Raw genomic sequence first — 24881 nt, 5'->3', positions numbered from 1 at the left:
AAAATTTTTACGTCATTTGGTGTTATCGTTTCGTAGTGATGCGCGGACAACGTACAGACATTCATCTTTATATTTAGTATAGATTGGTATGGCTCAATTATGTATGGAACAAAATATCGGCCAAATGGCCGCCGCGGCCTCGGCGGCACAACTCCATCCGATGGTCCAAATTTTCGATGACGCCGAGGCAATTGAGGTTCTATGCCGTTAATGTGCCGAATTATCTCATCCTTTAGCTCTTGGATTGTTGCTGACTTATCGACGTACACCTTTTCTTTCAAATAACCCCAAAGAAAGAAGTCCAACGGTGTCGTTGACGTTTAGGTGTGGTTCACATTCAACATCGGCCCTTGAAATTTAACCACCCTTTATATTTAGAAGGTTCCCAAATGGAGTCTTATTATGAATTTTCACACCGCTAAAGAATAATCGATTGTGGTTTCGAGTCCTCTAAACATTTATTTAACCCTTAACGACTTTAGGACTTATGGGCTTTAGGAATGTGACACTTATGACAACTTGTGAAGTACCTCTATATGTGTTTGAAGGCTTCCTGCACTTAAGAGACAATATAATAGTGTAGGCTCCCGAATTTGTTGGCAAAGGTCTAGACAAACTTAACGGATCGGAAGAAGCGTTTTTCCTCAAATTGATAAAACCGTGTGTGTTACATTTTTAAAACTTGATCACCCTAACACCGCCATACCGCCCTGTATGTTTACTTATCGCCATTTATGGTTAACTTTAGCGCATTCGCTCATCAAATTCACTTTGCTCATTGTAATTAATTGAGGTTGATTTAATTATTATTTTTTTTTTGCAGATCTTTTATTCGGAACGACGATCACGATACGAGCCACATCGACGAAGCGGACACAGAAAACGGCGCCGAGCCGTATATCGATGAAATGGAACTATCTCATAGCCTAACTCTTAACGAGGGGGCGCTAAAACAATTGCCGGAACAAAAACGGCCGGTCTTCGTCTTCGAATGGCTGCGCTACTTGGAAAAAGTGCTGCCGGTTGCACAGAAATCGGACATAAAGGGTTGTCAAAAGAAGTTGGTCCAACAATTGACCGAACATATTCACGGATCACCAGGTCCGCCGACACGCAAATTAATAGCCAGCTGCTTGGCTACACTTTTCTCGGTTGGTGATACTTTTATGCTGTTCGATACGGTGAATGCTTGTAATGACATACTGAAGAACAAGGATGATTCACCAAGCTATTTACCAACAAAACTGTGAGTTATTACTTGTGTATCAAATAGTAACATATATTTTAACCTTTCTCCGGTAATGTGCCTCATTAAAAATCGATAATATTTTCCTTTAGTGCCGCTATTTGTGTATTAGGTTCGATGTATGAAAAACTCGGTCGTATGATGGGTCGCTCCTATGAGGAAACGGTCCAAATTCTTATACGCACTTTGCGCAACGCCGAATCACAGGCACGTGCCGAAATCATGATTACACTGGAAAAGGTATGCATCACAATCAGATACCTAGTTTTGCAATATTTGCTCGCCGCGTCCTGCTTTTACCAAAACTTTTTCTGAAATGTAGGTTTGCGCTGGCATGGGGACCGCCATCTCGAACGTGCACAAGGATATTTACAAAGCGACAAAACATTGTCTCACAGATCGCGTGATGGCGGTACGTGTCGCGGCTGCCAAATGCGTGCTTGAGATGATCAATCACGCGCCTTTCCTCTATCAAACAGAGCTCGAGAGTTTGGCTTCACTTTGTTTTCGCGCTTTTGACGGCAGCAATTATGAGGTGCGGTGTGCGGTGGCCAAATTGCTTGGCACGCTACTAGCCTTTACGCAACAACCGCCAGAGGGCTCAAACAAGAAACCAGGTCAATCCATATCTACAAAGAATCAAGCGCGCACTGTTTCATTGGACGAAGCTTTGGGCATATTAATGTCTGGCTTTTTACGTGGGGGTGTTTCATTTTTAAAGGGTACCGGCGAGATTATCAAAGGTAGTTCGAGCGTAAATCGTGAAGTGCGTGTTGGCGTCACACATTCGTACGTGGTGTTCGTACAATTTATGGGCAGCGTCTGGCTGGAGCGAAATTTAAGCACTTTTCTAATGCATGTACTTGATTTGGTAGCAAATCCAAAAGCTGCCTCCTCACACGTCGATGCTGTGTATTCACGTAAATGTATCAACTTCATACTTCGTTCGATTATTGGTAAAATGCTTGGCGAAAAAGCACAGACATCAGCCTGCAAGGAGCTCATACACATTGTAGCTAAGCAAATGAATTCGATCGATTTCAATCCGGAGAATGCGAAGGATTCTAATCAAGAAACGCTTTTCAGTCAACACCTATTGGTATGCGCTCTACAAGAATTGGGTTCGCTTGTGCTCGGTTTGGGCACCACAGCCCAGAGTTTGTTGCATGATCACACCCTGAACTCTATTGATGCGACTTGCGCAGTGCTCGTGCATCCATGCGCCGCAGCACGTTTAGCTGCTGCCTGGTGTTTGCGTTGTTTCTGTGTGGCGGTGCCGAGCCAAATCACGCCACTAATCGATCGTTTCGTCGACGCAATCGAGCAGATGCGTTCATCACCTGAGGCAATAGCTGGTTACAGTGCAGCTTTGGCGTCAATTTTGGGCAGCGTACGTTACTCTCCGCTCGGCATTCCGCATACCAAAGGCAAAGTAGTATTCAATACGGCTGAGGAACTATTGCGCTCCGCATCCCAAAATAGTCGCATGTCCCTGAATCGTACACAAGCGGGTTGGCTGCTAATCGGTGCCATAATGACGCTTGGTTCGCCAGTTGTTAAAGGCTTGTTACCACGTATGCTATTGTTATGGCGCAACTCTTTTCCGCGTTCCAATAAGGAGCTTGAATCGGAGAAAGCGCGCGGTGATGCTTTTACCTGGCAGGTAACTTTGGAGGGACGTGCTGGTGCACTCTCTGTGATGCACAGTTTCCTGCTAAATTGTCCAGATCTGGTGACAGAGGATATAACACGGCGCCTGCTCACTCCCATCGAGAGTGCGCTCGCCATGCTGGTGAAGTGAGTAAAATTGAGAATCATTTCAATCATAGAATTGCGAATTTATAAAACTACGTTTCTATTGTGACACATTTAGCCTCTCATCGGTTTTGAAAAGTTATGGCACGCAATTGAAGGCGCCCGCAGCTATGGTGCGTTTACGGCTATATGAGACGCTTTCTCTGCTGCCACCGAACGTATTGGAGTCATCGTATACACATCTGCTGCGCATGCTTGTAGCCGAATTCACACTCTCTGAAAATCCAGCTAACACAACGAACTCTTTGTTACGTGCACTTTGTCATGGAGATGATTCTATTATTTTGGGCACTTGGCTGCAAGAGACAGATCATCGAACTATTGAGGACCAGGTAATTACGTTTGTATTGTTGAAATATAAATTTTTGAATTTCTTTATGCTTGGATATTAATTTTGTTGATATTATCCAGTTAATTGTTGTTATAAACGTTTAATGACGAAATGATATTCATAAATATTTAGAGAGGGAGAGAGAGAGAGTTGGAGAAAGAAAGAGAGAGAGAGAGGGAGCAAGAGAGAGAGAGAGAGAAAGAGTTGGAGAAAGAAAGAGAGAGAGAGTGGGAGCAAGAGAGAGAGAGATATATATAGAGAGCAGAAGTTATTTTTTAAACGGTTTACAGCTTCAATATAAAGATTTAGTTATGCTGTTAAATGATTTGGAAATTTTCATGTTTCCTTAAACTGACAAAAGGCGGGGGCCATTTAATCACCATAGAGTACAAAATTGGCTCCGGTTTACAAACAGGTCTAAACGGTGATTTTTTTCTCGATATAATGACACCTCCAAGAGCCTTGTGAGGATGGTTCTGACTTTAGATGCGGTAATTGGCTTATTCATATAATCTTGAAATGATGCTCATCTCTCAAGATGATTTCTCGGTATAATTACGAGTCAAGCTCCAGTTGATGTTCAGTCTATTTACATTCAATTCTGCACCTGAGTTCAGAGAGAGGTCGAGTTGTTAAACACGGCATAGAAAGGGGCAAATTTGAGTCTACAACCATACTCACGTCTATGGCTTCCTCTTTAAGGGCGATATTAGCTCCAAAACTATATGGCAGGTTGTTTGCTTGTTTATACCCTATACCTTATCTTGGAGAGTTGTAAGCAAGCATCAGAAGACTTATGACTTGTTTTGGACCCGCTAGGGAGATATTTTTAAAAGTCGTATTTATGACGTGATTTAATTTATATTCGTAGTCTATATTAATAAAGTGAAGCAAGTCCTTCTGCACCTGATCTTTCCCAACGCAAAGGAGGTCTTCCTCTTCCGCTGTTACCACCAGCTGCTATGGCATCTATTACTTTCAGAGCCGGAGCGTTTGTATCCATTCGGATGACATGACCCAGCCAACGGATCTTTATTCGCTGCGCTATGTCGTCGTAGAGCTCATACAGTTCATCTTTCCATCGCCTGCGAAACTCGCCGTCGTCAGCGTTCAAAGGCCAAAAAATTTTCCTCAGAATCTTTCTCTCAAACACTCCAAGGGACGCCTCATCGGATATTGTCATCGTCCAAGCTTAGGACGGACATGATGCGAGCCTTCTGGAGCCTTGCCTACTTAGCCCAAAGTTGCAAGAGACATTCCCCGTTGGATTTCAAGGTTGACATTGTTGTCGGTGTTAATGCTGCTTTCAAGATAAACGAAGACTTTCCTGTAGATACATGTGAAATCGCACTTATATTCTGTATTAGGTGTTTGGCCACGAATCGCCGTGCATGAAATATCAAATGATAGAAAAAGTTTTTTCTAATAGCGGTCGCCCCTCGGCAAACAATGGCAAACCTCTGAGTGTATTCTGCCATGAAAAAAGCTCATAAAAAACGACAACAACATCAAGACGCACACCACAAATAAGAGAAGGAGTTCTGGCCAAACACCCAATAAAGGGTGTTAAATATATACAGTATTGGCCAAAACTAAAGCACCCCCCTAATGGCATTTCAAATAATGCTAAATCTCTCAATCAAACATCTTGAAATATGGCATATACATATGTCATGTGTTTTCTTGTTACTTAAGTATTTATAAAATATAATACCAAATATACAGCGTTTTGGTTATACTGAAAAAAAATTGAAATGTTCATATTATTTAAAAACTGAATGGTCAAAACTAAAGCACCCCACATTTTTTTTTCTTAACTACGGCTTTGTTTTGTTGTTTTTAAGTTAATTTCTCTTCCTAACGGTATTTAAAGCTGAGTCAAAGTTCGTTAGAATAATTTGTGCAAAACACGTGCGGACTTACAAAACATTTCATACGGGAAATCAGCAAATATGACCAGAAATGCGTATTCAAATGAATTTAAAAATAAAACAATAAGTGATTGGCAAAGTGGTTTATCGCGACACAAAATTAGTACTTATAAAAAATTTGAACAAATGGGATCTATTTCTGCAATCCATAGTGGAGGAAGGCCACGAAAGACTACACGACAAGACGACTCCACGACAGTCGGTTCTACGTTACCGAAACGACCCGGATTTATATCCGGTCAAGGACTGTCACTCCAGCAGCATTCCCCGTATGTAAGTATGGGGAATGTTTATGCTGTTACAACAACATGCTGTTACAACAACGACTCCAGGACTAAAAGAAAAATTCAGAGTGATCCCACAGTCTCTTCTGAACAAATAAAAATGTATTTAAGTTTTCCGGTAAGTTCTAGAACGTTCAGAAGACGAGCAGTGGAGGCCGGACTTTTCAGTCGACGACCTGCTAGAAAGCCATTTATTTCCGCCAAAAACAAAAAAGCGAGACTCGAGTTTGCAAAATTGCATATTAATTGGACAATTTAAAAATGGAAAACTGTATTATTCTCTGATGAATCCAAATATAATTTGAAACATTCAGATGGAATAAGGCGAGTAAGAAGGCCAAAGCAACAGCGACTAAATCCGAAGTATTGTATCGGAACTACCAAGTATGGTTGGGGGAACATTTTGGTCTGGGGTTGTTTCTCTCGCCAGGGTATCGGGCCTATTCATCGAATAGAGGGAATTGTGGACCGTTTCATGTACGCAAACATCCTTAAAGATGTAATGCTACCACACGCTGAGGAGGAAATGCCACTGAAATGGAGGTCCCAGCAGGATAATGATCCGAAGCATACCTCTAGGCACTGTAAAACGTGGTTACAGCAAAATGCTATAGAGGTCTTAGACTGGCCAGCTCAATCTCCCAATCTCAATCCCATTGAGAATTTGTGGGAGATTGTAAATTCGAAAATTAATAGGGAAAATTGCAGCACAAAGGAAGCCCTGTTTGAAGCGGTTAAACAACATTTCTGCGGAAATTATTAGTAACCTAATATCTTCTATGCCAAAAAGATGTTCTGAAGTTATCAAAAATAATGGGTTTAGTACAAAATACTGAAGAATAAAAACAATTATTTTCGCTTTTAATGCGGGGTGCTTTAGTGTTGTCCAGACAAGTTTTGAATAATATTAATATTTTTTAATTTAATTTTTAATATAAGAAATGTTGAAAATTTTTTGTTATGTTTATTAATCAACAAGATAATAATAAGAAACAAGGTGTAAAAGTAAGTAATATTCGATGTTGTTTTATTGAGTTATTTGACATTATTTGAAATGCCATTAGGGGGTGCTTTAGTTTTGGCCAATACTGTATATATACATACAGGGTTCGACATCGAAGTGTAACCAATTTAAAAGGCCATAAATTAAGTTTGGAAAATTACTTTTATTCAATTCAAATTAAAAATTGTTTGAAAATAATACTAAATTAAGAATCAATTTACCTTTGCTCGATATGACCACCTTTTGCCTTGACTATGGCCTTGAGATGGTCCAGAAACGAATCGCGAGCTGCCTCCTGGTGGCCAATCGATGACTCAAATTGTCGTATGAACGGCGGCCAAATTAACCTTATCGTTTGGGGAGTTTACGAATTGATTAATTTGAAAAACACATGTTCAGAAAACACAATGTTCGGAAATTGACCGTTTTCGGCCAAGCGAAGCAACTCCTTCGCTCTCTCAAGGTTGATCTGTTGCTGCTTTGGTGCGAGATCATGCGCCTTTCGGATCTTGTAAGGCTTGACTTTGAGATTATTTTTCAATATGCGGCGGATGCTACGGTCAGCGATTTTCAGTTCTTTCGCTTCTTCACTTTTTGAACCATTTCACGTGACGTTGCAGTTTGTACCATTGTAACGAGTAATGGTGCGGTAAACAAAAACTTTATTTACTTTAAGGTGCTCGAGCTCACGAACAATTGCGGGTTGTGATTTTCCAGCCAAATATAATGCAATCACACGTTTGAAATCCGTTACTGATTTTCTTTTTTCGCGTTTACTCTGGGCAAAATGCTTCCGCGCGCATGTAAACAGTACTCTGGACTGCCATTTAGCCAACTAACAGACAGCTGATGCGCGAGCGATCTGACGTTGGTTACCCTTCGAGTGCCGGACCCTGTAAATATAATATGGGCGTAGTTTGGGGCACAGAAATAAATTATCACGGTTTGTTTGTGTGGGTGTGGGTCTTTGCTTGATAACTTTAAGTATATGGATATATTAGTTTAGGGAAAAAGAAATCCATTATTTTCTCGGTAGGTGGCTGTAGTGATCGATCAAACAATTTAAAATTTATGCTCGTTGTCAAGGTGACAAGCAAAGTGAAAACCTGTTGTGAGCTACAGGGTGTTAACAATAGAAGTCAATAAAGAGAAAATTCGGTACATTTAAAAAAGGCGAAAATGCAAGTCAGACCGCTGAAATTGTGAAAGGTGTTTATGGTGTCGATACTCTAACAGCTAATTACGTCCAATTTTGGTTTTGTCGCTACCGGTCATTTTTGATGTTAAAGAAAATGTCGCAAATATCGAAAATGTCGATAAAATCATGGAAGTAATCGAAGTTCAGCGGCATGTTAGTAGTCGTAGCATCGCCCAGGAGCTAAAGATCGACCATAAAACAGTTTTAAACCATTCGCGCAAAAAATAATGCATTTCTTTTTCCCCAAACAATATTTAGCGTATACTGAACAAGATAATCAACAACTACGTCTAACAAAACAAGAAAAAAACCTGTTGACCTTATTTAAAAATCAAAATAAATCCCAATAACTTCTTATTCATGGATGTGTAAATATCGTGAAATTTACTTGTTAAATAATCGTAAAAATGTATCTAACTACAAATAACTACTTCCCCACTACACTGCTACCACTACCGTATAAACAATCAAACAAAAAACCAACTTAACATTCCCGTCGCAACCACCAATGCCAATATCAATGCAACTGCTACCAACAACAACTGCCTCTGTGCGCCATAATTTCTGTGCTAATCTCGGAAAATAGATGGAACCTAATCGTAGATCCGATGGCGAGCATGTAAGTGTTGTTATTGTTGTTAAACGTTCATGTTGCTTTTGCTGTTGTACGATTTATTTTCTTTTCATGTATGTATGTAAAATGCGTTGTTGAATTTTGTATATTTTTTATTGGCACCTTCTTGATTTTTCATGCTTTAGATATGCCGTCTATTTTCTATTTTTGGCACGACCTCAACGCGAAAAGTGGTCTTGTTACATGCATACATACATACATAAGTATGTGTGTGTAAAATTTATCACTTCTTATACTTTTTTATAAAGGTTGTGTGTATTTGTTTTTGCTTTTTGTTCCGCACTCGCTCCAGCAATGCTCAACCTTTGTTTCATTGTCTTTTGTTCCTTTTGTGCAGCCAAGAGTTTTTGCCAAGGAATGCCATTTTCTTTTTTCTTTCTGCCAAAGTCACTTCCGTTTAATTTGAAACTATTGTACTTTTTTTCGTTTGCAGCCTTTTGTTAAATTTTTCGTGTAGTTTTGTTGTTGTTTTATCATGGAAGCATGTGATTTTTCTGAACTTTTTAATTTTCCATATAAAGTAGGGCGGGTCGATTTAAAAATCGCTCATTGCTCTGTGAAAATCGTATTCTAGGGATCAAAATAAGAAACTTTGCAGAAGGAACCATACCTCTAAAACGAATTCTGATGTCGCCCAATTTGGGTCGAACGAAAAATCCCACTTTGACCCATTTAGAGTGCTCCAATCGAGTCTAAATGTATGACCGACCCCCACTAACTTTGGACAGCCGATCCACCCATGCCAGTGGCACACCCCCTGGAACTCCCCTGGGGGGTTCCCCATACAACCATTTAAAAATATCACCATTTTTGGCCTTTACATGAGAAAAGACACTAAAAAGTTCAACCCAAATTGGGGGACATCAGAATTCGTTTTAGAGGTATGGTTCCTTTGGCAAAGTTTCTTATTTTGATCCCTAGAATATGATTTTTACAGAGTAAATGGGCGATTTTTTTGCCTCCCCACAAATCGACCCGGCCTAATATAAAGGGTGATCAATTTAGAGGTAACGGAATTTTATGCAAATCTTTATTATTTTTGTGTAGAACCATGAACCATTTATTTCTTAAAGATAATTCCTTTCAAGTGTTAGCCGTACTTCGGCCATCCGTAAGGACCAACTTTGAATTACTCGCTGGAGGACTTCGGTCGGTATCTCGTGAATAACTTTAGTAATGCTGGCTTCCAATGCCGCAATCGTAGTTGGTTTATCCACAAAGCATTTAGACTTTACATACCTACACAAATAAAAGTCCAAAGGCGTGATATCACTCGATTTTGATGGCCGATCCACTGGTCCGAGACGAGAAATAAATTACTCACCGAAACGACGATGCAGTAAATCCATTGTTTCACGGCTGTATGGCAAGTAGCGCCGTCCACCGTCTTGTTGGAACCAAATGTTGTGGAGATTTACAGGCTTCAATTTCCGGCATCAAAAAGTCGTTTATCATGGCGCGATAGCAATCGCCATTCACTCCACTCACAATGATTCCTCCAGCCCATAGGCCGCACTGAACGGTTGTTTTCAATGGATATCATGGGTGTTCTTGAATGGCTTCAGGTTACTCTTTGTAAACGTTGTTGAGACGTAAAACTTTCCATGAAGAAATCTCAATGAATACTCAAAAAATTATGTATGTATTTAGTTTGACGTAGTCACGCGTGATCTGTCAATAAAAACCCTATTGGGAGAAGTACCACCAATCTGATCACCCTTAATATATATGTATATTTTTTATCTAAGTTCGTATTTCTTTCTTTGTTTGAATGCTTTCTTTCTTTGTTTGAATGCTTTCGTTATTAGTTCGTTAATAGTTATTGAGTCGAAAGAGATAAAATTTATTCAAGTAAACGATGACCTGGTAAATTAGTTTTAAAACGAAGAATTTCTCACCACATGTTATTTTTTGAAATATGTGTATGAAAATCTGTAGAGTGTTAGCAAAATACTTTATTTCGAACTAGTTTTTTATATCTCTTCTAAAAATCCATTTAAACAAAGTTGAATAAAATTGGTAAATGCTGTTAAGAAAGCTCAAAAATCTTACCTTTGAGCAAAAAAAAAAAAAAAAATTACATTGTTAAACAAGTACATTTGCTCAAAATGCACAGATTTATATTTCAATATACTGAGCTTTCTCGGCTACATTCAATCTCTCGTGTAAAAATTTTTTCTCCTCGGCCACATTTGAATTAAATATGAAATTCCAAGGCGAATCTATTAAAGGTGGTATCGGTAAAACAGCTGATTTGTTTTTTTTTCGCCATGAACACGGTGCCTGTCGGCACAGAGTGAAACAAGGCGAATTCATTATTTGTTGTCTATTTTGCCAATCGTTTGCCGTGACAATCAAACGTAAAAAATATTGTTGTTGGTTTAGTGCCACCACCTTCAATGAATGCGCCTTGTGTAGTTCGATTGCCGAACGAGTTTTTCTGTTCCCTAAAAATATCTCAAAACAATTAATATAAGAAAACTTTAAGCCGCTCGCTTCGTAGAAAAAAATGATATTTTTATTTGCTATTAAATGATTTCCACGTTTTTGATTCTTTCATTGTTTTTCTACAGCTGCAGCCGAACAGTGCTGCCGGGTCGGGTGCGCTTGAGCATGATCATTGCTGCTTATATCGTCCACCAATCGGTGGCTTGGTGGGCACTGCCGCTATCGTGGCTGTCTCCAATACACACGTAAACAAGGTCGATCAATGTCCTGGACCCTTGCCATTGGGCGTTGCTGTCATCGACATGTCCGTCACGCTGTTTGGTCTAATTTTTCCGAAAGTGGCTAATAAACATCGCCTGCAAATGCTGGAACATTTCGCCGAGTGTATACGTCAAGCGAAGAGTAGCCGTCAAGAAGCAGTACAGATGAATATTTTTACTGCATTGCTGAGCGGCTTAAAGGGTCTTACCGACAGCAAGAGCGGCATTGGTCAGGAGGATGTGAAGAAGAGTGCTACGAATTTGGTTGTGGCCGCTTTGGTAAGCACCAATTCCACACTACGTTGCGCCGCCGGTGAAGCAATTGGTCGAATGGCGCAAGTTGTAGGTGACTCCCGCTTTACCGCCGAATTGGCGCAAAATTCATTTGACAAACTGAAGTCGGCACGTGATGTTGTTACGCGCACTGGCCACTCACTTGCTTTGGGCTGCTTGCATCGCTACGTCGGCGGCATGGGCTCGTCACATCATTTGAACACCAGCGTTTCGATACTGTTGGCATTAGCGCAAGATATTTCGTCACCGGTGGTGCAGGTTTGGTCGCTGTACGCATTGGCGCTCATCGCTGACTCTGGCGGGCCAATGTTTCGTGGTTATGTGGAGGCAACATTATCATTGTGTTTGAAGTTATTGCTCGCTGTGCCGCAGTCCAATGTCGACGTGCACCAGTGCATCGGACGTGTTTTGAATGCACTCATTACAACCGTGGGCCCAGAATTGCAGGTAAGTGCAAGGATAAAAGTATGCATACGAATATCAATTGGGAGTAATTATTAAATGCTTTGCTTAAATCTTCTTATCAGAGCAACAACGGCGTCGTTGGAGCCATGCGTTCATCTTTCCTGTGTGCGTCTGCCATTATGCAAGCACATACCGATCCACTTGTGCAGGCCGAGGCAACCGGTTGTTTGCAGCAGTTGCATCTCTTCGGTCCGAAATATGTTAATTTGAGTTCACTGGTGCCAACCTTGGTCAAAACGCTCTCGAGTAACTACTTAATGCTGCGTAAAGCAGCTGTATCTTGTCTGCGCCAGTTGTCGCAGCGCGAGGCTAAAGAAGTGTGCGAACTGGCGCTTACCATGACGCCGGAGCAATGTCCTGGCATTACAATCACTGAGTATGGGCTTCCGGGCGTACTCTTTGCAATGCTAGATACCGAAACCGATGCGGAAATGTTGAAGAATATACATGACACATTAACGTCCATGCTACAGATGTTGGCTTCCGATAATTTAAGCTCGTGGTTGAGTTTATGTAAAAATGTACTAACAGTAGCCGTTGAGGGTACCTCACTACAGGACGAGACGGGCGGCATGAAAAACGATGCTATTAATAGCAAGTCCAGCGGTAGTAATGACAACGCAAATAAAGGTGAACGCGATGATGATGACGATGAGGAAGAAGATTACGATGACGTAACCGAGTACCATGCTGAAGAGAATACCTCTACACATCCGGCAGTACAGCCGCGTTGGCCGACGCGCGTTTTTGCAGCGCAGTGCGTCCGTAAAATCATAGCCACTTGTGAAGCGGCCAATCCAATACATCTGGACTTGATACAGGCTAAGGAGATGCAAATGATAAAATCGCGTGGCGACTATCTGATACTACATCTCTCAGAGTTAATACGCATGTCATTCATGGCAGCCACATCGGACTCTGATCAACTGAGATTGGAGGGGTTACGCACTTTGCAAGAGATAATCGATCGATTCGCGAATGTGCCAGAACCAGAATTCCCAGGCCATTTGCTGCTAGAACAGTTTCAGGCGCAGGTGAGTCGTGATTACATAAGAAATCAATTTCTTTTTCCATATGTTGTATTGCTTATTTACTTATGCCAGGTTGGCGCCGCACTACGTCCCGCTTTCTCACCGGACACTCCTTCCCATGTTACTGCGGCCGCTTGTGAAGTTTGTTCTGCTTGGATTGGTTCTGGTGTTGCACGAGACCTCAACGATCTCCGTCGTGTACACCATTTACTGGTATCTTCCCTAGACAAACTGCACACAAAAACTAACAGCACCCAATTATACAATGAATCCATGGCAACGTTGGAAAAGTTGAGTATTCTAAAAGCTTGGGCTGAGGTATACATTGTTGCAATGATCGGCAATGGTTCTGCGCCTGCTTCCTTGCTGCAAAAAAAACTCACATCGTCGAACGCTATAACACCTCTTACAAGTGGTCTGGATTTGGATGGCGCAGAAGCGGCCGGCGGGGATTTTGGCGATTTTGAAAGCCGCGGAGAAAGTCTACTTAATTTGGTTAAACCAGAGTTGGGCAATTTGTCCACACATTGGCTAGCGGCAATGAAAGATCACGCGCTTTTGCTATTGCCTGCGGAATTCCAAAGCCAATTGCCGCATGATGGTGGCGCCTTTTATACCACAGATACAATCAACTCGTCTAAACCACATTATTTGTCATCGTGGCCGCCCATTCTGTATGCAGCTTCGTTGTGGCTGAAGGACGAAGGATTTGCTGCGTACGCAAATACAAGCGCAACAGGTACTGATGGTGCCGCCTACGAAACCAATAATAACATTTCACACGGTTCACTCTCGGCCGATCGTTTTCACATGGTTTTCGGCATTTGCATGGAGGCGTTGTGTAGCACACGTACCTCGGAAAAACCGAAGAATGTCATTAGTTGCTTACAATCACTTTACACGATTTTTGATTCCGACTGGGCGCGCAAACAGTTGATTAAGAACAAAACGTTGATTATTGAACTGTGCAACGTTTTGCACCGTCAGATTTTGACACGTGATGAGCTGCTGGTACAGCTACTCTGCATGGAAATACTGAAACAGTCAATACAAGCGGCCAAAGAAGATTTACAGATAAAACGTGAACAGCATCTTGCTCAAAATAAGAATAATGACAACACCGACAATGCGCATCTGCAGACAGAAATCGAGAATTTGGGAGAAGGCGGTGAGGGAGGTGAGATTGTGCCCGGCACCTCACACGTCTATGCCGTACTGGAGGTGTGTCTTTGCGTATTTGTGCGACAAATACCCTCGATGAATCCGAGTGTGGCCAGCAAGCTCAGCACAATTCAATTCAAGCAGGAACTGGCCGCCAAAAGCAGCACATCGCAATCCTTCTTCTCCATATTGGCCGAGGATAATGGCATGCTAGTCGCCAGTGGCTTGCAATGTGTCGAAGAACTAACAGCGCTGTGCTCACCAAAAGGTGCACTAACAATTTTGCCAACCATCGTCTTCATGACCACATCGATAATGCGCGAAATCGCCAACAAATCGGCCATCGACACCACAATACTCGCAAGCACGGGCGCTGTACAGGCGTCTCTGCATACGCTCAAATCAGTGTGCACCGATCGCTTGGCGAAGCACGAGACAGTTTCCGCTGAGTGGATGGAAATACTGCAAAGCGCTTTAGCCACTATTATCGATATGACAAAAACTGCGGGTGATGAGGAAGAGCGCAAGGTGGATGAGGTGACCATGTTATTGGCCATAGCCGTCTTCATACTGCATACACCTGCGTCGGTGGTTTCTGCACCATCACTACAATATCCATGTATTAATCACTTCCGACAGTGCATGCAGTCGGAGCATTTGTCTGTGAAACTGAAATGCATACAAACTACGCGTTCGATTTTCGCCAAAGCTGATCTTAAGATATCCACACCGTACATACACGCGCTTGCGCCACGCATCATCGAGGGTTTGTATGCAGAAACGGCAAAAACGCCACGCACCGACATGGAGCTGCAGATAACTCTCGAAAGTATACTAACTGTGGAGACGTTGATAGAATTGGCGGAACCGCAAAATCGTAAGTAAATTGGCAAGCAATGTGGACTTGTTTTGATTATTGTGTTTAGTTTGCGTCAATTAGCGAACATTTCAAAGATGTTTGTGTATTTATAACAAGCCATGACTAAACAACTAGTTTGTTCTTTTTGGTAATTTAATTTTTGGCTTTTGAACACACCTACTTTTTCTGTTCAATTAAACCTGCCCACTTTTTTACAATTACAATATTATATTGAATCCTCTCCCGAAACATCCATCATTTAACCACTGCGCCAACCAATATAATGTCTTATCAAAACGTTTTCATTATATTAAGAAAATATATGTGTTTCTTATTTTCTATTTATCTCTTTTTTTTCTCTCTACAAACGCGTTCCAAAATTACACAACCATATCCCATTGAAACTGAAAAAAAATTAAAAAAAAAAAAAAACAAATTCCCGTTATCACGTTGTAACTTTTGTTTAAAAATCTATAGGAAACTTGATGCAAGGTAATTACCATAAATCAAAAGTTCAATAAAACAATGCAACCACCGCTCAAATTGTCTTGTATATTTACTCGTATGGCTAAAGCTACACATACATATACAATGAAAACACAACTATCACCACACTGCAAACTTCTTGTATCCGCACCATCAAAACTAAATTGGCTACCCGCTTCAAACATTCATGTATATCGCTCTATCACACTATCCTTCGGCACTTGCGCGAAGCATAGCATTTCCTTGATGTGCATTATTTTATTTTATGTTTTAATTACGAACTCCTAATTGTCAGTAGTTAGTTTTTATATGTTTGTATACGTATGTAAATAATAACGACACTACTCTTTTCGCCTTATTCGCCGATAAGTTGAAAAGACTAGTAGGGGGAAAGAGAGAGAGAGCAAAATGGCATTTCATTTTGAGGGGAAGTTGGCAGATTTTACTGGATAATTTTTACATGAACAGACCTAATTTCAGTAAATAGTATATTTTCTACTCAACGTGAAAGGAGAAGCCACTGAGCTGCTTTGACTAAACAAAACACTGCTGAAAAGGAAATTCAAAGTTAAAAGACGACGCTACTACAGGTTGCCCAAAAGTTGTGCTCGCTTTGATATGAAGACAAACAAATAGAAACATGGTTTCACTCGCACTCATAAATTTTGCCTTCTAATTGGCGGCCCCCGTAGCTGAATGGGTTGGAAAATGACTACGATTCGGAATTCAGCGAGAACTTAGGTTCGAATCTGGGTGAAACACCAAAATGAAGAAAAAGTGTTTTCTAATAGCGGTCGCCCCTCGGCAGGCACTGGCAAACCTCCGAGTGTATTCTGCCATGAAAAAACTCCTCATAAAAATATCTGCCGTTCGGAGTCGGCTTAAAACTGTAGGCCCCTCCATTTGTGGAACAACATCAAGACGCATACCACTAATAGGGGAGGAGCTCGACCAAACACCCAGAAAGGCTGTATGTGCCAAGTATATATAGTTATTTTTAATTGTTTTAACAAAATCTTCCAGTTGATATTATAGTTATTTTTATGTGATAAAAGTAGTTTCTTTTTTAGTTAGAAATGAAACTTAAGAACTAAAAAATGCAAATTTGCATTGAGCAAAAAATAAGAACGAAACAATAATTACCCTTGAGCATCGTGCGTAATCGTGTGTAAACAAAAAAAAATAATGATAATAGTAAGAAAAAGTAAAACAAACATCCTTATTAAAGGGTCTTTCGAAAGTGACGCCTAAATGTCAGTAGTGAATAATTCACAGACATTACGTTTCTTTTATGTCATCTTTGACATTTGTCAAGTAGAGAGGTGTAAAATTTTTCACGATAGAACCAACGCGTTAGTCATTCGTTTCTATTTCAATGACCGTAGGTGTAATTAGAATGAAAGCGTGCATCTGACACGACAAGTGTAAACTACTTCACCTTGTTAGGCGTGAAGATCGCTAAATATACACGTATCTACCCAAAAATGCCATATTTAAAAAAAAGATTCAATAAATAAATTTTCAAAGCTTATCTGGTTTTTAATGCGATATTTTTAATTAAATTGTATTTTGAGTTGTGCACACATTTGTATGTATGTTCTAAGATATTTTCGTAATTTTAATTGGATTGCATGAACTCCAACCCTCCAATGTTGCCCAACAAAATGAGTTTCTCGTTACATCTCACTGAATGCTAAAAAAATAAAAACTTCATCATAGAACAAATATCTTTTATAAAAAGTATTTGAAATACATATACAAAATACTTTTACAAAAAATTATTGAAATACAAATTAAGTAATTGGAAAATACAAACAAATATAATTTAAAATCATCATCAGCAAGTAGCGATTACAGCTCAGGGTGAGCTTTAGCTTCGTCCTCAATCCTCTTCTAATCTGCACGGTTCATAGCAATAGACTTCCAGCTCCTAACTCGTAGCTTTTTCGGGTCGGCTATGACTTGGCCAAGCCAGGTTAACCTTGGACGCCCTCGAGCCCGGATCGTTGGAGAGTTTGTTAAATAGATTTTTCATGCGTCTTCCATAATTTAAAATACATTTTTTACCACTTCAGTTTTTTTTTCAATTACCCATTTATTTAAAGAAAATTAGGTTAGGTCAGAATGGCGGTTGCCCAGAGAGTGACACATGTGCACGAAAAATCAAATTCACTCTTCGTGATACCATTGCAAGGGCAATAAGGTGAAGGAAACCAATAGGATGAAAGGTGAGAGAGTAAAGGTTGAGGGAAGAAGGGGGTTGAGTATTTAAAAAAAATTAAGAAAAATAATTAATAGCCCTAAAAAAATTTTATATATTTCCTTTCCTGCCTTGATTCATTCTGGTCTGACAGCCACATGGACACGGCGAAAGAAAAAAACAAATCAGCTGATTTGCCGATACCACCTTTAACCGCCTTTATACTGCCTTGGTAATTATCAACCAATTTTAAAACTCTCGACAGTCTTTCAATTTTTTGAAATCACTGTCAAAGAAAAAACATCCTTTGCCACAAAAAGCCTAATTTCGTGCAATCAGCACGGATTCGTCACTGAACACTCCACAGTGCCTAATCTCGCCGTTTGTTGTTGTATATTACATTAAAGCCATTCTCTGTAGGGCAGGAAGTCGCCTGCATTTGCACGGATTTTTCCAAAGCTTTCGACAGAGTCGTAGGTTCGAATCTCCGTGCATAAAACAGCAAAATAAAAACGAAATTATCTTCGCTTCGATTTCACGATGCTTACCCGCAGTGAGTGAAATCATATTTATGTGGAAGGCGTTGTGTGACCACAATTGATGGTATATCTTCTGAAACATTCATTGTCTGCTTTGGCGTAGCTCAGAAAAGTGTTTTATATCCTCTACGTGTTGTTATTGTTCTTGTGTTATTTATCAACGACGTTAGAAGTGGCTTCTCATTCGCAAATTTTCTGTTATATGCTGACGACTTCCAAATATTTTCGATTAAAAATAGCACAAAAACAAAAAACAAAATAAATAAATTGAAAATTACATTGAAAATTCAGTTATGCAGGCTTCAAGTAGATATGGACTAATTTGTTGATGTGGTGTAAAATCACAACTTTCTTTAACCCTTTCAATACGGATTTTTTTTAAGGGGAAAAATATTTAACCATGAAAAGTTATTACTAGTGATCTAAATAGTATGTCCTCTTGTATAAATAAAGAAATTATTTCTAGGAATTGAGAAAATGTCCTGGGAAAACATTGTCCCACCCGTAATGAACACTCAGTAGATCTATAATTGTCGTTTTTCCACTTACTGACCTAGCACGTGCTACGATTTAACTACGACTGCAAAACATGTATAGAGAAAAATACAAAGTATAACGGGTCATACGGAGCATAATTGATGGTATATCTCGTAAAAAACTGATGGGAAGAAAATACACAGCGATGCAAAGAAATATTTGGCATTTAGTAAAACGAAAACACTCATTGGGACGTATGTGTCCCGTTGGTACTGAAAGGGTTAAATATCAAAGTCCAGTTTTTGGTCTGCCAGTTCTTTTTCTATCCTTGACGGAGCCAGTTTCTTGAAAATTTTTCACCAACCTTGTCGACTCATTCGGACAATTATTTCCACCAAAGTGGGCAGACGTCACTTGGGATGTGTTTAACAAAATATAGCTTGTGTTAGTTATATACGAAAAATATCAACAAATGACAACACTGCGTTGCTATCTGCACCACGACTGATTGGACGAATTTGTGAATACATGTGAATTGATCGTGCAAATTTCGGCTGGCAATTAGATCGTGTTAGTTTAGATTAGGTTTGGCAGCCGCATCGCACATAGAGACAGCGATGCTACTTAGACCACGAAATGGGTCCGTAGTGAGCCGCACGGGCTGGACTACATATCCCTTTCCATATTGAACCATCCTGAATTTTTGACAAAGCGTAAAAGGTTGTTGATACCTAAAGTGTATAGATTATCTATATTCATTAAGAAGTAGGATCTTAAATATATCTTAAATATCCTACTTCTGGCTAGAGCCGGGCATGTGCAAAAAAAAAGTGTTGAATTGTTTCCAACTCCTCCTCATTCCTGCAGCTACGACAGAAATCATGCATGTAAACGCCTAATCTTCTTGCATAATTTTCAATGTCCTGTGAGGGCCCCTACTAAGGTCCTAATTTGAAGTCAACTCAATTTTATAAAGCGTTTTTCAGTAAGAGCGCTTCAACTTTTTTGTTGAATAAAACACAAACGGTTTGATTTTTTTAACTAATTTTTTTTTATTATCGAGTTTGAACATATACATTTAAGTATGAAATTCGATTTCTTTTGCATGACCACTGCGTGCACGTTTACGAAGTCCAATCGTTGAACCCAATTTTCGACCACTCTTTTGCATAAATCGGCCAAAATTCCAGCAATTTTGCGTTCAATATTGGCTCTGAGCTCACAAATCGTCGCCGGCTTGTTACTGCAGACCAATGACTTCACATAACCCCAAAGAAAATAGTCTAGAGGCGTCAAATCACACGAGCGCGGCGGCCATTCGACCGGTCCATTTCTGGAAATAATGCGCTCATCGAACTTACTCTTCAACAAATCAATTGTAGCGTGTGCTGTGTGGCTTGTGGCCACGTCCTGTTGAAACCACATGTCGTCTAAGTCCATACCATTCAATTGCGGCCAAAAATAATCGTTTATTATGTCGCGGTATCGATTTCCATTCACAGTAACGTGGCGATCGTTCTCGTCAACGAAAAAATATGGGCCAATTACGCCGCCGGCATGTAAACTGCACCAAACAGTGATTTTTTCGGGATGCAACGGTGCCTCATGAATCACGTGTGGATTGCTTTCTGCCAAGTAACGCATATTTTGCTTGTTGACAAAGCCATTGAGCCAAAAGTGAGCTTCATCACTGAAGATGATTTTTTGGAAAAAATCTGGATTAAAGTAGCAGCAACAGAACGATTATTTTCATAAAAAATTTGCACGATTTGTAATCGTTGCTCAAGTGTGTAGCGTTCCATGATGAAATGTATACTAATGAAGTTTACAAATGACAAGCGAAAAATAAAAAATATTGCGTCGTTCGCCGTCCCTATCGGAAAAAAGTTGAAGCGCACCTATTGAAAAACGCTATAATATATTTACTTGGACAGACGTAGACTTAGACTTGGCCATGTTTGCCTAGCAACTTCACCAAACTGATTAGTGTGTCCTTAATAAGAAGCTTACAAGTTGCGAGAGGTACTCCCATACAATTACTTATGTAAGATTGTGTTAGTGATATACGAAAAAGAACGAACAACGACTGATTGAATGAGTGTCCGAATGCATGTGAAATGCTGGAGCAGGATGCGGCTACAGAATCTCCAAAGTGACGTGGCAGCCAAAGTTCCCCTCACAATTTTGTTTTTCACCATAGTTATTGGCCACACCTAGTAAATCTATCATCCTTGTATTTCAATCGTATTTTGTATTTGTATTTTATATACTAGTATGGGAAATACTTAGCACCTGTGCACCTGATAGCATATTAACCTACTTCCGCACCCCACATTTTCTGCGCATGCGTGTATACACTTCGTAACTTTACACAACTCACCTGAAGTAATATCGCAATTCATTTTGTACAAAATACTTACTTATGCACTTATGGTATATGTGTTTTTTTTTTGTTTTGTTTTTTTATGCTCTTTTAATCCTTTATCATCCCATTTTACAGGCATACAAATGTTAACACTACTTGTTCCTGTACTCATAAACTATTTGGCCGAACCAACAAAGCTGCGAACATTACCGAAATACCAGCGCCAGTTGCATGAGCAATCCCTCCAGTGGTTAATGAAGATCGGTCCCAAATATCCGCAAGAGTTCAAGGCATTAATGGGCCAAACGCTGGAGCTGCGTCAGAAACTCGAAACGGCCATACGCAATCAACAGCAGTCAATTAATATCGCCAATAAAGCAAGCGAATTACAGGCACGCGGCGGTATGGCCAAGCCGCAGAAGCCAACCATTAAATTGAAGACGGACTTCAGCAATTTCCAGTAAAAGAATGAATCACTGATTGATTGATTGATGGATTGAATGATTTGTCATGGTAATGCAAGTGGGTCTACATGGAATTGCTATGATAAGTACATTTCACGCATCTTCCAACGAAATTAAATACTGTCGGAGAAATACGTATGCATATTATAACGGAGCTCACAATTCAACTGTAAAAATATACTAAAAAGATTTAACTATTAAATGTTGAAATATATAATTTTTTTATAGGCATTTGCATTAGCACGATAAAAAAATAGCACATAATGAAATAAAACAACGGCATATTTTGACTTCCTTATAATTTTGCAAAATGCATTTATTGATTTATCTTAGCAATCTATTTATCATCATTTGGACGTTATGCCACATCGTCAACCTAAAAGATATTAATTTTAAATATGTATGTACACTTGATGACCTAATAAAAAAGTTTTACAATCCTAACTTACAATACATGAAGAAATATGCACTTAAAATGTACTAGACAAATATTCGTTCGAAAGATATGTATGTATGTGTGCCCTGAAGTATACAATACCAAATAAGTAATTACTTACTATTTTTAATGATTTTAATTTGTGTTTTTTGTTTTTGTTTAAAATTCAATAATCTTTAATTAATATTAAATCAAATAACGGAAAATTATTGTATAAAGAGAAATGGGAAAGAACCCACGTACGTTATGGGTCATTAAGGAAGGCAAAGCATTTAGAATTACAAATTCAAAGTGTAGGTATGTATGTATTTGAGTATTTAATTAACCATTATTAACAAGTGAACAATTAAATAAAGCGCATTACGCGACCTATATACACATATTTAAATATACAATGACTTAAATTGGTTTACTTTTTTGTTTGCATTTTGGAAGAATAGACTCGAAATGAGTGAATGCGTCGATTCAAAGGTTCATTTAAATGTTAAAATGTATACTTGCAGTGAATGTTTAAATATTAAGTTGGGGAAGAAGAAATCCAATATTTTCTCAGTAGATGGCTATAATTCGATATCTCGTAAAGCATCGATCAAACAATTTAGAGATTATGGCTGTTGTCAAGGTGACATTTTACACTAAAAATATTATTTTTGTTTGTTCCATTTAGTTGTGAGCTGCAGGGTGTTAGGAATGGAAGTCAACAAAGAGAAAATTCGGTACATATAACAAAGGCGAAAATGCAAGCCAGGCCGCTGAAATTGTAAATGGTGTTTATTGTGCCGATACTCTAACAGAGGGCTTGTTCGAGGCACGTAATAAAACGGCAATACTGCTGCACTGATGACAATTTGCAACACTGTTGCAATTGCTCAACTGATACTTTTCTGATGTTTGGCAAGCAAAAAATTTTTGATGCCGATTTATTTGTATTCGCGCGCAGCATTTGCCGAATTTTTGACACTTAGAACCAAGGTGGATTTATTAAGGTGACAGCATTCACCCAGCTGAATTTTTCACCGTAGGTATGGCTTACGTCAAAATGATATGCTTTGTTTGTATGTATTGGTATGTTTACATTCGTATGTTTACATTTGCTTGCTGATTTTGACGTGATGGTTGCACCAAACGCAACAACAAATACCATACATGTAGGCGATACCATACATACTTATATGTGTTTGCTGTCACCTGTAATAAATTCGCCTTGCTTAGAACGTAATGCTTTTGACAATGTTGCCAGAATTTTACATCGAACGTGATACTTTCACAAATCATGCAACACTGCGGTTGTGATTGAAGCTCAAAAAAGCCTAGAAAATCACCGGCAATTTTGATTTCTTCGATTCCGTTCAGGCATTTTTGATGTTAGAGAAAATGTCGATAAAATCACAGAAATAATCCAAGTTGACCGGTTAGTGGTCGTAGCATCGCCCAGAAGCAAAAGATCCGCCATAAAACGGTGTTAAACCATTTGCGCAAAAATTTTACACAAAAACAATGGATGGTATAAAAAAAATAAAGAACTGAAGGGATTCAAACGCCGCATCTACATACTTCGTACGACAAATTAAAGCGAATTCATACATAAGGATGCCAGTAGAACAGCTAGTTCGAGTTTTTTCCTTTTGATTTCGTACCGCCTTTTTCCGAAAGTAAGACATCCTCCGAAAATAAGCCCTATCGCCATTCAAGGATCATTTGCGGATGGAAATCAATAAATATATTGAAAACAGAATGGTGAGAAATCATCGAGATAATTTTGTAAAGCCAGGCTTACAATGCACTACGAACAGGCCACTTAGACAAGAAGTATTCATTTAAGGTTTGCTATATCGCAACACATGAGAGATTCGGATCAATGATTCAACAGGAAATGGATTTGGAAGAAAATCAGAATAAAATTCAGTGTAAAAATAAATATTGAATAAAAATATATAAATATAAATTTATTTTTACCCTCCCCCGGAAATAAACCCTAGCGCGTATTTGGGCCAAAAAAGAAAGTAAGTAAGTGTCTTATTTTCGGAAAAAAGACGGTACTACCGCTATCACCTTGGGAGCAAGTAATTTTAAAGCTGTTCGAACAGAATCGCACTCTGTAGTTACTGGAACTTAAGAAAAAGGAACTAATATAAAAGTGTGTTCACATATGCAGTGATGAGCAATAAATTCAAAAAAATTAATCTATCCGTTCACATATGGCAAATTAGCTGCAAAATTGACAATCAGCTGTCAAGATTGTTTGGAGAGGGTTTTCTTCACAGAAATTGGTTTGGTGCGATATTTTTTGTTTGTTTAATTATTATTAACGACTAGCAAACCCGGCCCCCTTCGCTGGGCACACTAAAATAGAATAGATATGGTTTAGAACAGAAAATATACGGTTTTCATATTATTTATTTCTTTATTCTTTATTCAAGCGCTTTGGCATAAACAATATTTTTTGTTTTTCTATTTGTTTTTGAGTAAATATAAAATATAAATTGAAAATCAGGAAAAAAGAAGATTGTTTTTAAATTTCAAATCAACGCATATGAATAAACAATCGTCTTTTTTCCTGATCATCCATGAATTTTTCGTTTCAATTTATATGTTTTATTAAGCATTGGAGCTTTTTTAACCATTAACCATTTATATTTTTCAACAAAAAAAAACGAAAAAAATTGTTTTTTCCACGAACACATAATTTCATTCGGATTTCACATTAAATTCTCAAATTTCATAAGAAATTATTCACTGTTCCAAAATCCACTCCAAAAAAATTCACAAACAATTTTTACATGTTGCACTTACGTTTTTTCCTTATGGCATCCAAATCAGAAAGAAATATTGACACATTGTAACTCACACTGTCAATTTGACAGTTCAGTTCCGCCCCAAGCGTTAGAAAAGTAAGCGACATTATGGCTGGCTCAAAAGAACGATGTACCCGTTGCCACTGCTCCGAATTACAA

The 24881-nt window shown here is 39.1% G+C and overlaps 1 protein-coding gene across 7 annotated transcripts in view; it reads left to right on the top strand.

Moving 5' to 3' along the window:
* LOC129253464 (HEAT repeat-containing protein 5B) overlaps positions 1 to 22309 on the top strand; it is a 63155-nt gene extending 40846 nt beyond the window's left edge. For 4 of the 7 annotated variants that reach the window (XM_054891851.1, XM_054891847.1, XM_054891844.1 and 1 more), the window contains 10 exons: positions 824 to 1246; positions 1339 to 1486; positions 1569 to 3043; positions 3120 to 3393; positions 8395 to 8427; positions 11016 to 11891; positions 11972 to 12943; positions 13013 to 14978; positions 15438 to 15452; positions 21163 to 22309. In XM_054891851.1, coding sequence (XP_054747826.1) covers positions 909 to 1246; positions 1339 to 1486; positions 1569 to 3043; positions 3120 to 3393; positions 8395 to 8427; positions 11016 to 11891; positions 11972 to 12943; positions 13013 to 14978; positions 15438 to 15452; positions 21163 to 21491 — 6426 coding nt within the window. In that variant the 5' untranslated portion in view covers positions 824 to 908 and the 3' untranslated portion in view covers positions 21492 to 22309. The remainder of the gene's footprint in view (positions 1 to 823; positions 1247 to 1338; positions 1487 to 1568; positions 3044 to 3119; positions 3394 to 8394; positions 8428 to 11015; positions 11892 to 11971; positions 12944 to 13012; positions 14979 to 15437; positions 15453 to 21162) is intronic. The other 3 variants (XM_054891849.1, XM_054891848.1, XM_054891850.1) reach the window with 3 other exon arrangements.
* Positions 22310 to 24881: the final 2572 nt, after the last annotated feature.

Source organism: Anastrepha obliqua, chromosome 1 (genome assembly GCF_027943255.1).
Source record: "Anastrepha obliqua isolate idAnaObli1 chromosome 1, idAnaObli1_1.0, whole genome shotgun sequence".
Taxonomy (NCBI): domain Eukaryota; kingdom Metazoa; phylum Arthropoda; class Insecta; order Diptera; family Tephritidae; genus Anastrepha; species Anastrepha obliqua.
Note: the sequence above shows the minus strand (reverse complement) of the source record. Positions and strands in the feature narration are given on the sequence as shown.